The following is a 24,222-nucleotide window of genomic DNA, read 5'->3' on the forward strand; positions in this document are numbered from 1 at the left end:
AGGAGTCTCACTACATTGCATTGAGATTGTCAGTCTACATTGTAGTAAAGTTAGCTTTCCATATTGTAGCACGGCATCCATCACACCACAAACCTTTGTTAAGTTGCCAAATCCAATTTGTGTGTGTTTTTCTTCACTCTTCTTAAAACCCTCATTCTAGGCTTGAAATCACAATTCCTCTGTGTGTGTGTGTTTCTCTTGACTTTAGCTCTGAAATGTATTATTCCACTTTGCTCGGTAACCCCAATAGCTTTTCGTTATTTATTTATTTATTTTTTTTTTTTAGATCGATTTATTTCGTCTATGTGGGTATTCTGTCGCTGCCTTCAGACACACCAGAAGGTGGCATCGGGTGCCCATTCCAGATGGTTGTGAACCACCATGTGGTCTCTGGAAATTGAATTCAGGACCTCTGGAAGAGCAGCCAGTGCTCTTAACTTAACCACTGAGTAATCTCTCCAGCCCCAACAGCTTTTCGTTCTTGAGAATACACTGTTATATAAGGCTTTCCCCATTTTCCTAATTTATTTTACTAAGGTCTTTTCCTTTAGGTGTGTGTCTGCCTCTGCCATATTGAATTTGCCATCTTTCTCTGAACACACCATGTTTGAAGTTGTTGTTTCTAGATTCCTAAAACAAACAAAAACTAGTGCTATGAGAGGCTGATGCAGGAGGATCATGAGAATGAAGCATAGCCTATCTAGTGAGGTCTAGGTCATTCTGGCTACAGGAAGAATTCCTATCTTAAGAAAACACACCACCCACCCACCCCCACACACAAACAGACCACACACCATAAATGTCTCACCCGCATAAACACACCACACACCCATTTACATACATCACACACACCACACACATATACACATACCCCTCAACAAGCACACACACACACACACAGTCTGTAATCTTTTCTCCATCTTTCACAGTTCAATACTGTATATCTTCTGGACCCTCCTAGTTCCTCTTTAGATTAATACAGTTTTATTATTGCCTCTTTAGTGTTCATGGTGTTGTGACATATTTGTATAGTGATCATTTCTGCAAGATTAAATTTTCTTAGGACATTTCACTCTTTTTCAATGTTTTTATAGTTGCTGTTGCTTTGTTTTTTTTTTTCCTTTTAGTTTTTATTATGTTTAGTCTCTTTGTGTGTATATTTGTGCGTGTGTGTGTTTGTGCATGCACCAGGATATACATACAGAGAGGCCAAAGGACAAACTTACAAAAAGAGGTTCTCTTTTTCTACTACATCGTTCCTGAGGTTATAACTCACGTCCTCAGGCTTGGTGGGGTGGCAAGCAGCTTTACCCACTCAGACATCTCAGCAACCCAGGTTTGTTTTATTAAACAGTCTCACATTGGCCTTGGCTATGAGAGCAATTGGTTGGGACACATTGTCAGTTATCCAGTGGCCCATGGGCATATGTTGGTCACACATGATAGATGCTGATATACCTCATGTCTGTAGATGTGTTGAGCTTTTGTTTATCATTCTAGAAGTAGAACCAAGGGTTCACATAAACATGGTAAGCATACACTACTACACTATATTTCCAACCCTCTTCATGTCTAAAGGGAAAAGAAATTTGGAGTTACAGAAAATATTAAGTGGCTGTAAGCAGTTTTTGTAAAAAGTAAGTTTGAAAAGCATACAATGCTGGGACAAACTTTGGCTGACTCAAAGAACAAACCTCAGTTTGTGGGTGATTCTCTAAGGGACAGTCGTTTGTGACAAAAATATGTCCAGTTGCTAATAGACTCTAAGCTTTTGTCCTGCAGTGTGAGTTTAGTCTTCTCTGGTTAATGAGATTTTTCAGTAGAAAGATTCAGGCTTTCTGTTCCTCTTGGCTGCTCTGGTCAGGTTGAAAGGTAACTTTGCCGACTTCCTGTACTTTCCCCCACTCCCAATGCAGAATTTTAAGGTGGTTTTAATTTAGCAGTGTACTATACTTCAAGTCAAATTGCAGAGTATTTTAAAAGAACGATGTTTTAGGAATATTGTTCTTTTAGGTCTCCAAAAATTTTAACTTCTTTGGCCAAAGTGCCAAATGCTTGGATTAAAATACCAAAATATAGGTGATCCTCAACTTATAAAGGAGCTGCTTTCTCACAAGTTGCAAATGTCATAAGCAAAAATGTAGTTAAGAAGCCAGAGAGATAGCTCAGCAAGTAGAGATGCTTGTCATACAAGCTTGACTACCTAAATTCAATTCCCAGAACCTCAGTAAAGTTGGCAGAAAGGAACTGACTCCACAGTCATCCTCTGATACACACACACACACACACACACACACACACAGAAGGGTATACTTTTGCAAGCATGTGTGTACACACACACACACACACACTACTCATAGTAACTACAACTTTCAAAAATGCATTTAACATTAAATTGAGCTATCGAGTACCATTGTTAGCCTATTCCACCTTAGATACACTTAGAACATTTATATTAGCCTGCTGCTGAGCAAAAGCTCTTGGCACAAATCGTATTTGGTAAGGAAAAGTGGACTAGCTCCTTAGTCTGTTTTTTAATCACACTCAGAACAATTATGCGTTTGTGATCCGCCTTGGCTGGCTGGGATCTGTTGCATTTCAGTATTGCAACAGAGTATCATATCATATCATATGCTGGGCAGTGGTGGCGCATGCCTTAGATCCCAGCACTTGGGAGGCAAAGACAGGGGGATTTCTGAGTTCAAGGTCAGCCAGGGCTACACAGAGAAACCCTGTCTCAAAAAACCAAAAGACAAAAAAATCATATATTCCACCAGTCCATCGAGAAAAAACAAAATACCGTATGTGAACTGTGGCTTCTGCGTAATCCACATCACCTCCACAGTATCATATACTCAAAACCACCAAGGTTGAACGATTGATAGTTAGGAACCATGGGTTTATACATGAAATAAAATGTTAAAAGTGCATGAAGGTAACATGGCAGGAATCTTGTAGTCACAGTTCTTTAAAACTTGAGACTCAGACTGCTTCCCCCAAAAAGGGTAATTGTTAAAAGTCCAAGTCCCTTAGAACAGAAAAGGGAAAGATAAAATGGACTTCACCTCTTTAAAAAATGCTTCGTTACATGTGTATGCACATCCACCATCTACATATGCCATGGAGTTCATGTGGAAGTCAAGGGACAGCTAATAGGAGTCAGCTGTCCACGTACATGGGGACCAGAGATCCAGTTCAGGTGCCTTGGCAGCAGCCATCTTTACCTGCAGCCTGTCTCTCTGGCCCCAGCTTTAGCTTTAGAAATGGTTAGTAATGAGCTGAACATGGACAACCACAACAGCCATGCTAACATGGACAGGGAACACACTCAGGGCCTCAGTGCTACACAAAGAACTATAGGCAACTAAGGAGAGCAGGTGATGGGAAAGAAGGTCTTCTCTAGGGAAGAGCACACCAGTTGGTTAGCTGATATTAAGTGGCCATCCCTAAAAATATACATACAAGTAATATCATATAGCTTGAACTGGTTGTATTTATGCATTTAGGAACACATACATACACTGAGGCACACACATGCACAGCAGCAATTAATGAAAAGAAGCCTGAATATGAAGAAACAAGGAAAGGTATTTGGAAGGGTTTAGAGGAAGGAAAGGGCAGAGGAAAATGATTATAATCTCAAAACAAAACAAAACAAACAAACAAAAAGTTAGCATCAGCAAATTGTAAATTAATCATCAATATTATTTTATCATTACAGTTGTCCACATATTCTTATGTTTAATTGCAGGAATATCAAAAGAAAGTTTTATTTTTCCTTTCTTTGTGGAAAATTGACAAACTCACAATTTCATAATCAAAGGTTATAAAAGCAAATACTTTAACTCGAACTCTATTTTACTAAAAAGCTGAGCAGCTTATCAGAAATATAGGTTGGCACACTTGTATTGCTCTGCATTGTCAGAATTGATCGAACACCAATAAACATTTGTTGGCCTTTGCTGCCAAGTGCCACTAATTTCATTCATAGTCATGACCATTGTCAATCACACATCCTTTTACTTCAGTCCTAGGTAGTAGGATTTTCTTAGTACCACTGTACTACTTTTATATGATCCTAATGGAAGATCACACCCCTCATTGGAATAATGTATTCAATAAGCTCATGGGTCTGGATTTCTGATGTGGTTTTCATGTGGCCATGTATAGCTGTGTGCTCTGTGTAAAAAACTCATATTCTACTTAGTTACATGATCTGTCTGTGCTTGTACTTTTTGTTAGACAGATGGTAATTGTTCACTTGCACAGCTAAGACTGCCTCAGCATTTACTCTCAAAAGGAAGCTAATTGCTGTCTTATAAAATGGAGTCACTCAGCCCATGGCCCAGCCTGACAAGTACTGCTTCATATGATGTGGAGTTACTGAAGCAGGGTGCATCATGAAGTCTCTACAGCTCATTGTGTTGTACTTACCAGCAATAGAGCAATAGAGAATAAGGAACGGCTTTTAAAGCAAATACAATTCAACATTCTTTCCCATGGTGTTGCATAAGGTAATAGCTGTCTTCAAGCTTGGTCCACCAAGAGAACAGAGATACTTTCCTGAGCTGACAAGGTTTTGGTTTGGTTTTGGTTTTTTGCTCAACATTGAGGAACTCATGTATTTTCACGTGCTTTGGAAACATTGTCCAGGTAATTGTTGAATTCATTTAGTAAGTGTGAAAATTAATTATGTTCTTTATTTATTTTCTTTGTCACAAAAATAGAATATTGTTTGCACTAAAACCCCAAACTTCAACAGGATAGTGTGCAACTCTTCAAGCCTTAACCATCCAGTTTTTTCTCTGGAGGCCACAATTACTATTGCCTTCCTGTATGCTTCCCAGAAATCATTTATTTATATGCAAGAATGTGTTTGCTGTGAACACTTCTTCATCTTTCTTTAACAATATATCCTGAATACCGTTCCATGTTGTTGGGGAAGAAAAGTTCTTTTCATCTACCCAATTGTGTTCAGTATCTTGGGATCATACAAATTAACAGAAGAAAACCAAAACTGGGCATAGGAACACAGGCTTGTAATCCCAGCACTTACAGGTTGAAGGTCAGAAGCTATGTAGCAGGTTCAAGACCAGCCTGGGCTACAAGAGGCACTGTTCCAAAAAGGAAATAACTAACAAAATACATATTTAAAAATGTGGAGACCCTGTCTTGAATCCCCCCCCCCCCAAAAAAAAAAAAAAGCAGGGCAGTGATGGCGCAAGCCTTTAATCCCAGCACTTGGGAGGCAGAGGCAGGTGAATTTCTAAGTTCAAGGCCAGCCTGGTCTACAGAGTTAGTTTCAGGACAGCCAGGGTTATACAGAGAAACCCTGTCTCGCAACCCCACCCCCACCACCCTCAAAAAAAGAAAGTGGAGAAAGAGTCAGTTCTTACACAAATTGAGCTAATAAAGGAAACAGTTGTTTCATCAAATGGTTAAAAGCTTGTAGGCCCAACTTAGTACAAAAAATTGGTATGTGATGCTAAAGAAAAGTGTCAATGAATAACATTCCTTGATGCCTTAGGAAATACAAGTGGGAATCCAGGGGAGCAAATTAGGAAGTGTGTGGTGTTCCCCATTTATACAGGTGTGCCTTTGTAGCTTCTGCAAGGTAACAGCTCAAGCACCCTTGATGGCCTCATTTCCTCTATAATTTCTCTGTTAACGTTTTCAGATACATGAGTCTGGGAGGCGAAGGTGTGGTTTTAGAAAGTGGTAAATGCTGGGACCTTCAGGACAGCCCTTAGGCTGTGGAAAAGAACTCTAAAAACATGAGTTCAAAAATATATAATTTCTCAACTATGTAAAAATATAAGGATGCAATATGAATTATGAGGGGCTTCACAAATCTAAAGGAACAAGAGGTAGCTATACTGTGTATAGGCAGATTTCGCAGTTCAAGGTCAGCCTGGGACATAATGAGTCCAGGTCCAGGCATGGTGGAAATAGTAATTTCTGGAGGGGTTCCCACCCTGCTAGTTTATTATCTGTGATACTCTGAGGCAGGCAGATCTCTGAATTCTTTTGTAAAGTCAAAGGAAAATGTGTGCCAACTGTCTCCGGATGCTGGATGCTGATTCTTAGGATAATCAAAAGGAATCCAGAAGTAAAATATTGATTGATATGCAAAATAAAGGCTGGGCTTATGGTCTTCTGAAGGTAAGCTATCCAAAGAATAGGAAAAGACAATTGCTTGCCTCGAGCAGAACTTAGAGCTGTCTAGAGATCTCCAAAAAAGCAGATCAGAGAAAGAAAGCAGAAAAGACAGAAAGCAGAGCATAGGTGACCAGCTTTGACCCACAGTTTGACTTCAAGTCATTTGTTTCCCTGCTCCCAGACACTCCTTCTCTCAGGAACCTAGACCTAGCAGATGCTGGTCTTTGGCAAAGGCTGGGAGTGGACATTGCTAATGACCTAGTGACCTGTGCTATCTATAGAGCCAGACCTCAATGACATCCTTTGAATGCTTATCCCAAGTACTTCCTCCCTAGACCTTTATCTTTAGCTCTCAGTTAACAGAAGTCATCCCTAAGGGAGATGACTTCAGTACTTCCTAGCCTGCTGACCTCTGTGCTGTCTCAGTCAGAGACCACACTAGGTCCTAGGCCTTTAACCTCTAGAAGCTATCTTCATGATCACACCTACTATGCAAAGGAGTTCCTATATAGTCATGCATTAAACTTTATAGTATGACTGGAATTGGAATGATTGTTGCCTGGAAACTTTTTTCCAAATTGTATGGTGTTGAATATGCTTATAATAAACTGCCTGGCATCAGCCTCTCTACAAGTTTGATCCAGCTTGACTAAGTCCAGTTGAACCAAGATTTCTTCCTTACTTCACATGGACTGTGTCCTTGCCAGCAGGAGAGCTTTGCAGGGAACCCTGCAGTGCCTTAATCAATTTCCCTATAACAAATACTACTCATAGCTTCTTAATTAAGTGTGTGTGTGTGTCTATGTGCACATGAGTGCAGTGCTAGTAGAATCTAGGCAGTTTCCGTCTTTGGATAAGGATGCTGGCAACCTAACTCAGGATTTACAATATCTTTAATTTCGAGTGTTTTACAGATCAACATTATGATTTGATAACTCTTTTTTTTTTTTCTTTTTGGTTCTTCGAGACAGGAGAGATCACTCCAGCTCACAGATCTGATAGTTTTTAAATATAAGAAAAAGAAAAAATCTCAGGTTCTAAAATCACGCCCCCAAAACCAACCAAACAAAAACCTTTAAAATTAGTCACTGAAAATATAATCAGTGTGGGCTGGCTGGTGAGATGGCTCAGCGGGTAAGAGCACTGACTGTTCTTCTGAAGGTCCTGAGTTCAAGTCCCAGCAACCACATGGGAACAACCACCCATAATTATCTGACATCCTCTTCTGGTGTGTCTGAAGTCAACTACAGTGTACTTATATATAGTAATAAATAAATCTTTGAAAAAAAAAGAAAATATAATCAGTGACTAGTCATACCTAATGGAATTAAAAAGAAAGCCCAACTTTCAAAAGCACTGCCTCAAGGATAGAATGTATGTTGGATTTTGTAGCTTGTCTTTGCTACTTTGTGGGTTCTTCTTTCTTCCACCCTTCTCCACCCTGTTTTCTTCTATTCTTTCAATCCCCAAACACTAGATAAGAGAGAAAAAAGGACAGAGAGGAAAGGAAAGAGATCCCTTAATAAGGTCAAGGGTCTGAAAGGGGCAACTTTATTGTTGGGCTACTTACTGTTAATTAGAGGCTTTGAGTTCCCTGGGGCAAGTTTGATCAGGATATGTAATTTTTTTTCTTCTTGTTTTTTCTTTGCACATGACTACTTAACAGACCATGACAAACAATGACCACCTCATAACCCACCCTGCCTCCCAGGGTCCTAACATTTATATACACTCAAAAAAAGTCTTCAGAATTCCAAATGTCACAAACTTGCAGAAATATCTACAGTTGGCAAAGTCACACCCCTGCCTGAGCATGAGATAAATCATAGTCTGCTGCTGTGGACCATCTGAAGCAGCCCATATCCCATATTTAGGATTGAAATGAAAACATACCCTGATATTTCTATGTTTTTAAAAGAAACCAAAATTCCAAAGTTTTCGTTATAGGATTCTGATGGAGTGTAAAAATGTTACTTCAGCACCCAGAAAGTTTATGTTTTCATAAGACTAGAGAAACTACATAGTAAAAACATTGCAATTCCCAGCATACAGTAGCCTGGAATCTGAGCCAAGGTGTTTCAGCTAGCACTAGTGTGCTATGGCAGTATTGGGAATGCAGAGTACCTATGTGTTTAAGAACCAAAGCCTTGCGGCTGGTGGGATGGCTCAGTGGGTAAGAGCACCCGACTGCTCTTCCAAAGGTCTGGAGTTCAAATCCCAGCAACCACATGGTGCCTCACAACCATCCGTAAAGAGATCCGACTCCCTCTTCTGGAAGTGTCTGAAGGCAGCTACAGTGTACTTACATATAATAAATAAATAAATCTTAAAAAAAAAAGGAATCAAAGCCTTAGTGAAACATGAGATGCAGCGTGGGTGAGTGTTTCAGGACACACCTGATTCATTACAATTTGTTTCTAATTTAACTTTTGTTCACTGTGTATTCAGAATTGTAAATTTGAGGGGAAACCCCCCACATTGAGTTGAAGCCCATGAAAGTTCATGATCTACAGTTTAAGACGATGAGGTCATCAGACAGAAAAGAACCTGACACAATGTACACTTAAAATACTCAGTTATTTGATGAAGCCCAAGTAAGTTCCTATAAACAACAACAACAGCAACAACAAAATCTTGGACTGTGGATATGTTGCCCAGTGGTACAGTGCCTGGCATCCAGTACCACAAAAAAAAAAAAAAAAAAAAAACCAACAACAACAAAAAAAAAAACCAAACAACAACAACAACAACAAAAAAAAACAATCAAGCAAAGACAAAATGAAAATGACCAAAGTCAAATAAAGTCGATTCCTTCCCTCTGGAAGCTGAGAGGCTATTAAATGAGATGCCCTGTTCTGTGTTATTTTCATCACATAAAAGATACAGGAACACTGCTCACTACCCAAAGGATTTATAGGAAATTAGTCTATTTAAAATTGGGTCATGAACACCTGTCCTGCCAGTTTGAACTGTTACATCTATCAGAGTTCTTAACTGGAAGGCACAGAAACTGTAAACTAAAATCAGAAAAATGAATGTATTAAAGTTTATTAAGAAGCTGGGTATGGTGGTCCAAGTTTTTAACTCCAGTATTTAGGAGAGTCAGGAAGATCCATATAACCAGGCTATAACCCAGGGTAGGCAGGGCTACAAAGACAGTCTAAAATTAAAACAAAACCAAAACAAATAACCCCCCCCCCCAAAATGTAATTAGGCAATCTGGCAGAACAGGCTACAAGTTTTTTGACAAAAATATTGCAGCTTGCTGTTGATACACCTTCAGTCTTAAAACCTGAATATAGTTGCTGAGGCTGGCATCCCTGCTTAAATAGACCTCTCTTGTGTGCTCTCATTCAGTTTCTGGGTGTGAGCATAGGGTTAGATTGGAACTAGCAAGCAATGAACTCAGATTCCACTATTACTGACAACTGGAGGAGCCAATGCAGTCACTCTCAGTTTTATGTAGAGGAGATGGCCAGGGTAAGTTAAATCCGTCAAACGTTTAGTTTGAAATAAACAAAAAACTAAATTCGCACCAGGAGTAGTTCCAGTGTGATACTTAACACTCTGAGCTACTCAGTGATTTAAAAGACATAGCGCTTGTTTTAAAACAAATTCTCTTAAGGACACTCAAACCATTTTACATAGTCTTTCTCACAAACTTAGGTTTAAAAAAAGGGGGGGGGGAGACTCTGGTACCAAAGAAAGAGTAAAGACTTCTTTCACGAATGTGTGCAGTGAGTTGGGAAAGGGATAAGAGAAGAGTAAAGGAAGGAGGGAGGGAAGAAACTGTTCTCAAATCTCGCGAGACTCCCCCACCCCACTTTAAGTACCGGGATCTGAGGCGCAGCGCCGGCCAATCACGAGGAGCGTTCTCCGCGCGGTGACCGTTGCTAGGATACGCGGCGTCGCGGGGGTACTCTGAGGCCTGGCTCTTGGGCTGCGCACTGGTGAGCGGTGAAATGCGGGGCTGGCGCTCCCGTTGACTCCTCAGAAAGAAGTTCACGTCGCGGGGACCTAGCGGCGCCCCAGTCGCACCAGGCAAGGTGAGAAATCTCAGCTCCTTTGCCTTTTCCCTGCGTGGGTTAAGGTTCTGTGGCCACTCTTGACTCGCTCCAAACGGAACAAACTCGAATTCGTGGACTCCTGGCTGGTTCTATAACTTGGGGTCGGAGGCTTGGCCTGGGAAGTTCCACACTACGCCTGGACCGAAAGGATGCTCCAACCCGGGGAAGGAGGGGAAGGATACGGACGCCTCAGAAAAGTCTCTGCTCTGAAGGAAGGGGCGGTCAGCCGCCTACAGGAGAAGGACGTAGCTTCTTTCGGTTAATACAAGTCAGAATGGTTGGGTCTGGGAGGATAAGGGTAGTAATAATAAGGAAAACAAAACAACGTGATGTTTTCCATGTAAGAACCGAACTTAACAACAACTACAAAATAAGGACTCCTGGCCACTCTTTTGTTTTAGAGACGAAAAATCACATCCCAAAGGCATTGTGTGCCAAGTTTATGTAGTGGTTACTATCAGAGGTAGACTGTATCCTTAATCCTTGTAGAATCAGAGAATGTGTGAATACTGGCCTCTCTCTGCCATGATAAGAATATGGATCGAAGAACTCCAGAGATAGGGGTGTATTTGTTACGAGAGCCCACCTCCCGTTTCTCTTAACACAAGTGGGACTAACATAAGTTAGTCGTTTTCTCAGCTAACAGGAAAGCTAGAGGATTACTGAGGTTCTTTGTTGTTGTTGTTTTGTTTTGTTTTTTAACGACTTTTGAGTTTTGACTATAGGACTTTTCCTTGCAAAAATACTGTTGCTGTCTCTTTGTTGTTCAAAACCATAGGGATATGGTGCTACTTGGAATAGGAAAATGCTAAGGTTGACTTTTGTTCCCCCTACTTGAAGAGATAATGGTATTCATGTCCAAATGGAAAATTTCAGTCAACAAGTGAACATTCAGAATTGGTGCCTGGTTTGAGTGATAAAACTGTAGACATTTATGAGCACTTACTACAGTTGGAACTAAATGGTGTGTAAAATTGTAGAAGCCGTTGCAAAGCAAAGCCAAGGCGCTGAGCGTTAGGTGTAGAACAGTCCCATGGATGTTTTGTTTGCAGTCATAGTAACTGCTTCCCCCTCCCATCGCATGCATGTACCACCATATCTGATTTATTTTTAAAATTAAAATTGTAAGTCAAGTTAGGCATATATATCTCCCCAAAAAGTTTATCTTTTTTTTAAAAAAGACATTTTTTTTTCTCTTAGTGGTGCTGGAGAATGGTTGGGGTAATACTATTTTCTTTACCACTGAACTACCTTCTGAGCCCAAATATAGCAAATTTTTGTAATTGGGAATGCCTTTGTATTGGAGGATATCAAGAGACACTCACATAGTTTCTGTTTGCCACTGAATCAGATGCTGTAGATTAAAGATACCAGCCAACTCTTGTTCTCAAGGGAAAGGGATACAAAAGCAGATTGTTTCATCTATTGTGAGAGGTACAGGGACAGACATGTGGGCAGGATATATGGTAGCTTATACAGCTGTCCAGTAAGCCCTCAGAATTGATCAGCAGCCAAGAAGAGGTACTTTAGAATAGTCCTGGAAGAATTCTGAGAAAAGCCCATGTGTAAGATGTCTGTTAGGCAAGAAGACTCAAGAGGTTGTTGATATAATAGGCTACCTGAACTGTGAGGCTCTACACTGGATGCCAGCACTGTAAAAATAGAAAGGAAAGTGTGTGCACTAAGTATTTGAAGGAATTAATAATTCTCACAATTGGAAGTGAGAGAGGAAAAATCAAGGACCAAGTTTCTGATGTGTATGAGTAGGAAGGGCAGATTTGGGGGGTATGATAGATTCTCATTAATTATATACATGTTTGTCTCGAAAACGATTAGACTATATCTGAGTAGAGACATTAATTATTTATATATGAAACCCTGATAGTAAGTGTGTCAGAGAGATGAGGAGTTATGAATCTTTAGCTTATTGTCTGCTCAAACCTTGAGTGTGAATGTAATGGTGCAAGCAGAGCTTAGAGAGAAAAAGAAGACAAGACTATGGATGGCATTGTGTATTACCTTTAGAGCATACAAAACAAACTAGTACATCCTGCTCCAGGGTCAGCAGCCAAGAAGAGGATGAAGGAGACTGAAGAGAGAAGTAGAGTAGGCAGGTGCCATGCTGATGATTTCACATAGAGTGCACAACAGTCAAAGATGGAGTTACATCCCTGTAATATCGACAGAGAGCATTAAATGCAATGGTAGAAATCTAGGAGGTAGTGGAAATTAGCTTCTGGGTACAACTTGATTATATAAGGAAGACTTTCTGCACAGGCTAGAGAAGTTTGCAGGACAAATGAGTGTCTGTGGTTAGGAAAGAATTGAACATGACAAGAGATTGAAAAAAGTAAGTTTTAAAGAGAGCTGCAGCAGTGGGGATAGTATCTCAAGGGAGATGTGGAGTATATGACCCACATAGTGGGTCAAAGAGGGCAAATCAGAATAGTTTACTCTTGAATGAGAGAAGGATGACTGCTGATACTAGTAGCAGGATGTTCCAGTTGAGTTTATGTGCTCTAAAGGCGATGGAGTTTATGTCCTCATTTTCTCATTTCTAGGAAATCAGGTTATTTGATGGGAGTGATAGGAACACATGGAGACATGATTAAGAATTGTATACACCAAGAAGAATTAAGAGTGTCTTGCCTTTGCAGAGATGGAATATTAAAGACTGATACTGTAATAAATGTAGCTCATGCTGAAGTATACATGTGTAGTCAGAGGACGAGTTTGTAGTTAAGTTTTCTTCTTCCACCTTTACAAGGGCCCCAGGTATTGAACTCATATTACCAAGCTTGCGTGACATGTTTTTCTACTCAAATGAACCATTTCACTGGCCCCAGTCCCATAGTTCTAAATGAACTATTAAAGTAAAATTTGAGTAAAATTAAAGCTAATTTTGACTTGAAGTAGTATCTGAGTATGTCAGTGTGTAAGAGAAAAAACTCATCTTGAATTGGGTGTTTGAAAGAAGGGTATAATGAACTACAAGTATTTTGGTGTATGAGACCTCAAAGGAAAGTTGAATTATTTTTTTGTCTCCAAACAGTGGGTAAAGTGAACAATGGCCAGTAATCACAAATCTTCAGCCCCTCGCCCTATTTCTCGGGGTGGAATGGGACTAACAGGAAGGCCTCCTTCTGGAATAAGACCCCCGTCTGGCAATGTTCGAGTGGCGACTGCAGTAAGTTGGGAATCTGCAATAACAGAGATTTTACTTTATTGTTCCTTTATTCTTTAAACAATATTATTGCATGAAAAATGTTTTGGAAATATGTAAAAATACAATGTGGAAGAATAAGGCCATTATTAAGGAATTATTCTTAGTGATTATGATATTTTAAAGCTATAAGAATTTACTTCTTGTGCTGGGATCAAACACAGGGACTTGTATATACTAGGTGAGAGTAAAGCTATTATAACTAAAATTGTGCAGTGTATTTAGGAACATAATCTAGTGAGATAAAATAGACAAGAAACAGAATCAAGCATTTGTAAGAATTTTATTATGCATTTCAAATTAGTTAAAAAACACAGAATATTGAGACTGCCCCAAACCTAATGAATTCTTAAAGCAAATTTTTGTTTCTTCTTGTATCATTTATTAGGCTTACAAAGAGTGTAGAAACTTGATATTTTAAACAGTTTATAACTGGTAGAGAAAAATATTCATAATTAATATAAAGTTGATAAGTCTGAGGACTTTCTAATGATAGAAAAACCAAATACTTGAAAATATTTTAGTTTTTATATTTGAATATACAAAACTTGAAGATTCCATAAAAAGGAAAGAAATGATAAACTGCTAACTTTTTGTATGTGTGGTTCATATCTTTTTAAAATTTGAGACAAAAGCTCACAATGCACACCTTTAATCTCAGCACTTGGGAGGCAGAGGCAGGTAGATCTCTGAGTTCCAGTCTAGCCAGGTCTACAGAGCAAGTTCCAGGATAGCCACAGCTACACAGAGCAACTAGGCCTCAAAAAGACACACACACACACACACCTACACAGAGAGAGAGAGAGAGAGAGAGAGAGAGAGAGAGAGAGAGAGAGAGAGAGAGAGAGAGAGAGGATCAATTCTAATATACACTGGGCTAGCCTTGAATTCAGAATGTCCTTAGAACCACACACATCAGTATTCAGAATTTTAAGATGAAACAGCAAACTTTACTAATATGTATGAGTTTGTTCTAGATTAAAGTTTAAAACTCATGTTCAAGTAAAATTTTGTGAGTTTTTTTTTTTTTTAATCCTGGGGAAGAATAGAATTATAAATTGTTAGAATGGTAAAAACAAAAAGGAGAAAAGATATAATAGCCAAATATAAATACATGAATGGTATTAGTAAAATTTTTTTGATTGTCACAGAAATTGAGAAAAATATTTTTAAAATGTTAAGATAGTGGTATAAGTCAGTAGGAGAAACACCACATTTGAAAAAGTATGAAGTTTATAAACTGATCTTTCTAAGTTAAATAATAACTTACAAAGATGATTATATTTTCATTATTAAAATATTTAAAGACTTATTTTACATGTTGTTAGAAATGAAATGGAGGGTTAAGATACTCTGGAGGCTGAAGCAGGACAACCATGAATTCAAAGCCAGACTGGGCTACATAGGTTCCAGTCATGCTGGAAGAATAGCAAGAGCCTATCCAGGCCAGGAATGGACAATAGCAATACTGTGTCGAAGAGAAGAGAAGAGAAGAGAAGAGAAGAGAAGAGAAGAGAAGAGAAGAGAAGAGAAGAGAAGAGAAGAGAAGAGAAGGGAGGAGAGGGGAGGACAGGGGAGGAGAGGGGCGGAGAGAGAGGAGGGGGAGGTGGGAGAAGAGAAGAGAAGAGAAGAGAAGAAGAGAGGAGGGGGAGGGAGGGGAGAGGAAAAGAGAAGAGAAGAGAAGAGAAGAGAAGAGAAGAGAAGAGAAGAGAAGAGAAGAAGAGGTGAGGGGGAAGGAGGGGAGAGGAGAAGAGAAGGGAAGGGAGGGGAGGGGAGAGAAGAGGGAAGAGAAGAGAAGAGAAAAATAAAAACCCACCCTTTTCTCTGTTGTATACATCTGGTTTTGAGTAACTAAGAAAGTATGTAGCTCTGGTATTCAAGTTCCAATAATAGACTGATTATAGAAGAAATACAATACTTCGTTCTGTGTTTAAAGAAGAACAGCATCTTTTCCCCTCTAACTTTTATGATTTATGTAGACTTTAAGATAATGGTATCATATTATTATAACCTAAAATGTAAATAATTTTCTAAAGTCTTCATATATATGCTATCTTTTTCTCTTGTTCTAGAAATAATTGATACTTTTGTTGCTTGTTAATGAAATACTTGGAAAAGTAATCTGACAATTTATTGCCCAACTCTTACTTGCCATGTACTTGTGGGATGTCTGAGGTTTTGAAATGAGTGATGTTCATTGTAAAGCAATCAAACAGTGGCTGACTGGGGAGCTTCCTATTCCAGGCATTGCCAGCTGTTTGGTATGTAACTTATCAGCCTTCTCTGTGCATTTACAGATACAAACCACATATGCACACATGGCTTGTGGTCTGATTCAAAATCAGGATAATATTCTATTCATTGTTAGCCTTTTTTGCTCCTTTCAGTAGTATCTTTTGAATGTTCTTCCAAGTGAATACATGTACTTAACTTCATTGAACCTTATTTTCCTCTGTACTGCATCTGTAACTGATAAAGGGCAAAGCTCTCCCAGTTCTGCTTGCTTAAAGCAGCAGAAAGAATTGTTTAGAAACTTTCCAAAGCAAAGGCTCATCTGTCTCTCCTGGAGACCACTGTGGGTAGCCCTGAACTTTTTAATTTGAATTATAATCATTTCTATTTTTTAGCATATTTTCTGGATTCTGTACCAGTACTAGTGTTGGCAACTTATCTAAATAGTATGCAAGTAATTCTCTGAGTCACTTAAGAAGTGGGTAATTTGGTAGTTTTTTTTTTACTCATTTTTTAATTGGATATTTTATTTATTTATATTTCAAATGTTACCCCTTTCCCAGTTTCCCCTCCAGAAATCCCCTAACCCATCCACCCTCCCCCTGCTTCTATGAGGGTGCTCCTCCACCTACCTACCCACTCCTGCAACAAATTAAATGATAAAAATTTAATAATTAAAATTTTGTACCCTATATTTAATCTGCTCTTGTACAGAGAGAAATTTAAAACAAAAAGATAAAAAAGGTAGAAGATACAGAGAGATTTTGGAACAATTTTATAATTTTTATATATTTTATAATTTTGTAATTTCCCATGATTTTCTGTGCTGTAGAGTTGACAAGAAGAGATTATGTCTTTCCTCAGGCTGTGAAATAGTATTTTTTTTCCAAAATGAAAATTTTCTTTTTCCTAATTTTAAAGAAAACATATACTCATTATAATAATGCTTGAAACACTAGATTCTGTAAAGGAGAAAATCAACTATAATATCATTATGTAGAAATAATAATACTTTAATGTTTTTTTTCCATTTATTTATTTATCTGAGTGAAAGTGGAGGCCCATACCATGGTGCCCATGAGGAGGTCAGAAGAAAACCCTAGGGTGTCAGTTCTCTCTAAGTGTGTAGGGCCCAGAAATCAAATATAGATCAAAAGGTATGGCAGTAAGGGCCCTAGCTAACTGGCCCTATGTTAAAAGAAATTTTTTTTAGGTAGCTTTTGCTATGCAGTCTAAGCTGGCCTTGAACATGCAAATTATGTAGAGTTTTCATTTTTATAAAATTTCTCTTTATAATCTTATGCTAATAGGTATATAGTGTTTTTCCTGGTTTAATAAAAGTGTCAATTTCCTTCTCATTTAGATGCCACCAACAACAGCAAGACCAGGTTCTCGTGGTGGTCCCTTAGGGACTGGTGGAGTTTTGTCATCTCAAATCAAAGTTGCTGATCGTCCTGTGACCCAACAAGGTTTGAGTGGAATGAAGACTGGCATGAAAGGTATTTATTTTTGAAGATAAATATATTTTGTTCCAAAACTGTAATAGCACATCCTAATATATGAGAAATGTAGCTTGTAGTTCTTTTTTGTTGTTGTTTTGTTTTGTTTTTTCAAGACAGGGTTTCTCTGTGTAGCCCTGGCAGTCCTAGAACTCACTCTGTAGACCAGGCTGGCCTCGAACTCAGAAATCGGCCTGCCTCTGCCTCCCAAGTGCTGGGATTAAAGGCGTATGCCACTACTACCCAGCATAGTTCTTATTTTTTGACCTTTAAAATTATTAGATAATAGAATGCATGTGAAATACATTGTGAATTAGAAAGCTATGTGTGCTTGTGTGTGTGTGTATATGACACACTTTGATCTTCATTTTTCTGTTCATAGAGTTTTACTACAGCTGGAAGAAATTTGAAGAAGAGTTGATTATTGGAAATTAGATTTTTATACTATATAAGAATATTTTGAAATTCATTTAGTAGCATTCAACTTAGAATCCCACTTACTGAGCCTGTGAAATGGCTCCCGATGCCACCACCAACATGATGGAAGGAGAAACCCAGCTCCCAGAAGCTGTGCGCTGCACTGACCTTCATACATGTGCATGGCATGTACCCATGCACATACAATTTACACACTTTAATGTTTAGGAGATGAGAGCTATTACTGCTTTTCTCCACTATAGTGATTAGAAAGGAAATCAAGACTGACATTATGCTTCTCTCTAAGGCATAATAATTTATTTTTTTATTTATTTTTGAGACTGCCTCAAAAATAGTTAGTGGTCTTCACCCTCTCTATGCAACTGAGGACAATCTTGAACTCCTGTCTAGCTCTCTCAACTGTTGATATTACCGTACTTGGCTCAACTTAGTTTTGCAATTCTTCCTTTCTGGTGTGGTACTGGAGATAGAACCTGGGACCTTGTGCATAGTAGGCAAATGCCCTACAACTAAGTTATATCCCCAAACCTATTACATTGTGCTTATTTCAGGAATTTGATCAGTGTCATATATAAGCCAAATTAAACAATGATTAAAATGTTTAGGTTTTTTCTTGTGACTAATGATTTGTGAGGACTGACGATAATCCTGATGTACAAAGCTAATTTCAAGTGTAATATAAATATACCAACAGTGATATAACTCCATACCACTGATAGGACATTGTACGTTATATCTGCATGGTTTTAAGTAGTGTGAGGTAACATCCATACATTATGTGAAAGCACTGCAGAACTTGATTAGGGACTTGAGCATCCCTGGATTTGTGTCCATTGCAGTCTGCTAACCAATTCCCTTTTTAGACCAAGGAACAACTGTATTTTTATTATTTAATTTTATTATTATTATTATTTGCGTGTGTGTTTGTGTGAGAGTGGGGAGGGGAGACACACATGTATAATAGTACATGTGTGAAAGTCAAATGACAATTTTCTGGAGTTGTGTCTTTTCTCCTGTGTGTTCCCGGAATCATACTCAGGTTGTCAGGCTTGTGTGGCAAGCACTTCTACCCACTGAGCCATCTTGCTAACCTAACCACTTCTTAATCTTTCTTCCTAACCACTGTACCCTAATAGTATGGAATTCCTTTTAGGAGACTTAATATTTTTATAGTACCATATTGCTAACTAAGTAGAAAAACCATTGATTATTTAGAAGCTTTTGCTTAATTATTAATAATGTAAAAATATAGTTAATTATTATGTCTTTGACCTCCACATGTATGCTATGGCACATGTATTCCCCCAATCATACAATCTAATGATAATGAAATAACATTTTTAAAAAGTCCTTTTGTATTGCTCTGTTCTAAGCTTCCATGGGTCTAGTTTCTATTTAGTCAGTCCTGTAGTGACTAGTTTCTTTTTAAAAAGACTGTATTTTTATTTTAAAATGATGTGTATATGTGTACATCTATGTGTGGGTTTGTGCACAGAAGTACAGTGCCATGGAAGCCAGAAGAGGCTCTCAGATTTCCTGGAGTTAGAGTTACTGGCCGTTGTGAGTTGCCCATTGTGGATGCTGGTAATTGAACTTGGGTCCTCTGGAAAAGCAGAGGTGCTCTTAACCACTGAGCCATTTCTCCAGACCAGTGTCTTCTTTTTCTTTTCTTTTTTTTAAATTTAATTTATTTTTATTTTTTTAGTTATTCACTTTATATCCTGCTCACTGCCTCCCTCTTGGTCACCCCCACAAATCCTTCCCTCACTCTCCCCTCCCACTTTCCTCTGAGCAGGGGGGTATCCCTGCATTCTGGCACTTAAGGTCTCTGTGAGTCTAGGTGCATCCTCTCCCACTGAGGCCAGACAAGGCAGCCCAGCTAAAAGGACATATCCCACAGACAGGCAACAGCTTTTGGGATAGCCCTGTTCCAGTTATTTGGGATCCACGTGAAGATTAAGGTGCACATCTACCACATATGTGCGGGAAGTCTAGGTCCAGCCTATGTATGTTTATGGTTGGTGGTTCAGACTCTGAGAACTCCAAGGGTCCAAGTTAGTTGGAGAGTCTTGTTTGTTTACAGCCTTGCTTTTAGTTCCATCTTTGTGGTCTAAGTTCATCCTCCTTTCTGCCATGATTCTAGGACACTAGTTTTCAGTTGTTGTTCATATGATCTATTCTGGCATTCATGATTGAGGTCTGAGAATAGTGGCATGTAATAGTGATTGTGCCCTGGATTTGTTATTTGTTATGCTGGTTATTAATATTCACATCAAAAACATTTTTTTAGGTCCCCAGAGGCAAATTTTAGACAAATCTTACTATCTTGGACTTCTTAGGTATGTAAACTAAGTATTTTTTTAATGCATGACCTTGGAGTTTTAGTTGTGATATACAATAATTATTTACTTTTTTAGTTCTAAGAAAAAGTTTATATTTTAACACAATTTCTAGTTAATAGGCTGCATTGCATGGTAATACAGTTAGATTGAAATTTGTGTGGTACAGGGAGGTGCATGCATGTGTGTATTGTGGTATACATGTCTGGACTGATATTCATACACTTATATGGATGGACGTGGGTGCAGGAGGACAACCTTGAGTGTCACTTTTCAGACACTTTCCACTTTTGTTTTTGAGACAGTAGCTCTTTGCTATCTTTGAGCTGACTAAGGAGGCTAAGTAGGATATTGGCTGTTGAACCTCAGGGATCCTCCTGTTCCTGTTTCCCCAGGGTGGAATTACAAGCGTGGGCCATCAAACCCAGCTGTTTTACATAGATTCTGGCAGTTGAACTCAGGTCCTTGTACTTGCCAGGCAAATATGTTACCAACTAAGCTGTCTAACTAGGCTAAGATGCTACCATAATAAAATATCCAAGACTGGTTAAGCTATAAATTACAAGAATTTATTTCTCATACATTATAGAAGTTGGGAAATCTTACGATTAAAGTAATAGGAGCTTTGGTGTCTGTTCCTTATAGATGGCACATTCTTCTTACCATTGCATCACAAAAAAGAAAAATGAGGCCAGTATAGCTCCTTCCAGTCCTTTTTAAGGCACTAACATCTATGAAATCACCTTCATAGTTTCATAATTAGAAACTGAATTTCAGTTTCTAATAGTTTCATAATTAGAAACTGAAAGGCTCAATTTATTTCGCACATGTGCGTGTGAGAGTGTGTAGAGTGGCTTGAGACTGGGTCTTTCTACATTGCCCTGGCTGCCCTGTAACTCACTGTGTACACCAGGCTGGCCTCGCACTCACAGAGATCTACCTACCTCTGCATAGTAAGTGCTAGGATTTAAGGTTTGTGCAACTATACCTGGCAAAAGTCTTAATTTCTTAATACTGTTAAGTTGAGGATTAAATTTCAATGTGAATTTTAGAGGGAATACAGACATTCAGATCATATCATGTTTATTTTTGTCAGGAAGTAATAATCTTTTATGCTTTTTTAGGGTTATTCTAAGTATATTTATATAATTGAAATATCACTGATTATAGTATTAAGAAAGGAAGGGAGTGTATATTTATAATACCTTAATTATTATAGAAATTTATGTAAGTATGTATTTGGTCATTTGTTACAAACTTTCCCTAATTTTAATTAATTTATAAGCCTTTTGGGGGGTATTTTGAGTCAGGATCTCACTGTATAGTTTTAACTGTCCTGGAACTCATGTATACCAGGCTGTCTCAACTCATAGAGAATCTACCTGCCTTTGCCTCTTGAGCACTGGTATTAAAGGTATGTGCCATCATGTCTGGCTTTAGGCCTTTTAATAAGATGTCTAAATGAAGAATTTTAAAAGAAATATACCATTTTAATTTTATGTGTTTGAATGTTGTACATGCATATATGTAATTATGGCACATGTATACCCTTTGCCTGTGGAACTCAGAAGAGGGCATTGGATCCGCTGGAACTGGAGTTACAGATAGTTAGGAGCTGCCTGCCATGTGGGTGCTGGGAAATGAACCCTGTTCTTCCTAAGCTAACCCCAATCCCTCTATAAAGAAAGTAAATTAGTGATGTATCTCTGTTTTTCTTTGGTTTTTGGTTTTGATTCTGTTTTTTGAGACAGGGTCTCGTTCTGTAACACTAGCTGATTTGTAACTCACTGTGTAGACTAGGCTGTCCTCCAGCTTACATTGACCCTCCTGCCTCTGCTGCCCCTGCATGTTGAGATCAAAAGTGTGTACTACAGTGCCTGGCCTGTTTATCTTTCTTCATGACTGGAGTCTCTAAGACAGTTATTTTTTCTCATTTGTTCAGTAGAATAAAATAAAATAGTTTCCATTCTTGGTCACACAAACTCCTGAAACTATTCTTCGTAAATGAATTTGGTATTGTCATACATTTATGAAAAGTTTATTTGTTAGGAGTTTTTCTGAGTTAGAAGCATTGCTGAATTTCTTCTTCTTTTTTCAATTAGGAGCAAAATAAGTGAACTTACAACTGAAATTAATAAGCTTCAGAAAGAAATAGAAATGTACAACCAAGAAAATTCAGTGTATTTGTCATATGAAAAGAGGTGAGTAATCTTACAGTTAAAACATACAAGATCTTTATTAGGGATGTATACCTCTGAATATCAATTCAGTATTTATTCAGTATTATGCACATAATTTATTGAATATGTGTGCACCATCCATACAGTTCTTACTATTAAACTGTTTTATGTATTTATGAATGCACTTGTTTTTGTTCATAGGGCAGAGACATTAGCTGTTGAAATTAAAGACTTTCAAGGACAACTGGCAGACTACAACATGGTATTGCCTTTTTTTCTCAGAGAATTTCTCTTAATTTTTTATTTTTTACTTGATACTTAAAATTATTTTTTAGGGGACTGGAGAGATGGCTCAATAGTTAAGAGAACTGATTACTCTTCCAGAGGTCCTGAGTTCAAATCCCAGCAACCACATGGTAGCTCACAACCACCTGTAATGGGATCCTCTGTTGTCTTCTGGTGTGTCTGAAGACAGTGACAGTGTACTCACATTTATAAAATAAATCTTAAATTTTTTTAAAAAATACTAAATAATACTTCAGTCTGTTCTTGTGAAAAACTGAAACTGTAAGCATACAGAAATTAAATCACCCATTTGATTTCTCCTTCATTTCTTTCTCCAGAAATAACTTGGCTTAACATATTGATAGGAATTCTTTCAACTTTTTTCCATCTTAAAAATTTTTTAAAAATACATTTATATTGTACTTACTATTTATTTATTTACTTGTCTGTTCTGACCTTCCAGACACATTGATGGAGGTTGAAGGACAACTTGTGTAACTCACTTCTCTTCTATACAGGAATCAAATACAGGTCACCTGCTAGAGTAGGAAGTATCTTTTACCTGCTGAGCCATCTTGTACACCACCCATCCTTATTATATATACTTTTTTTTCCCTATAAATGCTTAAATAGTAATTCTTAAAAGCATTACAATTTATGAATGATTTTATTGCTTTAAAAAACATCTTTCACCTTGCTATGGAGTATTGTCATCATAAAACTTAAATAATTTTTTAGCATACAGATTACCTCCATTTATATGTTTAATTTTGTGCACATTCTGTCAAAATACAGTATTTGTATAAAAATAGTTTCATGAAGGATGTTTCCCACGGTGGAATGGTAATGCTGATAACCACCTATCCTTGGAGTAGCACTACCTCCAAGGAAGTCCCAGAATTTTCTTCTAATTTGTTACAATTATGGTGCCTTGAGTTGATGAAGTGGCTAGCTTTTGATGAGTAGGCAAATTATGATATAACTAGTTGATACTGTTAATACTTTCCAATGAAATGTTGCTAATTAGAGTACATTGCAGTTCTTTTTTTTTTTAATTTTATTTTTTGGTTTTTCGAGACAGGGTTTCTCTGTATAGCCCTGGCTGTCCTGGAACTCACTTTGTAGACCAGGCTGGCCTAAACCACAGAAATCCGCCTGTCTCTGCCTCCCCAGTGCTGGGATTAAAGGTGTGCGCCACCACGCCCGGCACGTTGCAGTTCTTAAATTTGATGAGCACCATAGTCTATAACAAACATTTTGAAACCCAATATTAATTAGGTTTACTTTCTTTATGTTATGTTTTAAAAAATTATTTATTGTTCTCTAGATCTTGTTTTACTTTTAATTATGAGTGTGTGTGTGTGTGTGTGTGTGTGCGCGCGCGCGCCTGCGCACTTGAGTACAAGTGCCCTCAGAGGCCAGGAGAGGGTGAGGGTGTGGAATCCTAGACCTGAAGCTATAGGCTGCCTGATGTGGGTGCAAGGAGTTGAATGCACATCCTCTGTAAGATCAATGCATGCTTTTAACTGCTCTGCCATCTTTTTAGCACCTCATGTTCTATTTTAAATATGAGAAAACCAGAGATTAAGTGTTAGATATTACCCTTCACAATAGTCACAAATAATATAAAATACCTTGGTGTGACTCTAAGGAAGTGAAAGATCTGTATGAAAAGAACTTCAAGTCTCTGAAGAAAGAAATCAAAGAAGATCTCAGAAGATGGAAAGATCTCCCATGCTCATGGATTGGCAGGATCAACATTGTAAAAATGGCTATCTTGCGGAACACACTCTACAGATT

General features: G+C 38.2%; 1 protein-coding gene across 1 annotated transcript in view; it reads left to right on the top strand.

Annotated features, from left to right (window-relative positions):
* The first annotated feature begins 10,042 nt into the window (after positions 1–10,042).
* Ift74 (intraflagellar transport 74) overlaps positions 10,043–24,222 on the top strand; it is a 78,177-nt gene continuing 63,997 nt past the window's right edge. Inside the window, exons 1-6 of the mRNA XM_029476441.1 lie at positions 10,043–10,205; positions 13,279–13,413; positions 17,045–17,180; positions 19,909–19,957; positions 22,060–22,158; positions 22,339–22,399. Coding sequence (XP_029332301.1) covers positions 13,294–13,413; positions 17,045–17,180; positions 19,909–19,957; positions 22,060–22,158; positions 22,339–22,399 — 465 coding nt within the window. The 5' untranslated portion in view covers positions 10,043–10,205; positions 13,279–13,293. The remainder of the gene's footprint in view (positions 10,206–13,278; positions 13,414–17,044; positions 17,181–19,908; positions 19,958–22,059; positions 22,159–22,338; positions 22,400–24,222) is intronic.

This window comes from Mus caroli, chromosome 4 (assembly GCF_900094665.2).
Source record: "Mus caroli chromosome 4, CAROLI_EIJ_v1.1, whole genome shotgun sequence".
NCBI classification, from domain to species: domain Eukaryota; kingdom Metazoa; phylum Chordata; class Mammalia; order Rodentia; family Muridae; genus Mus; species Mus caroli.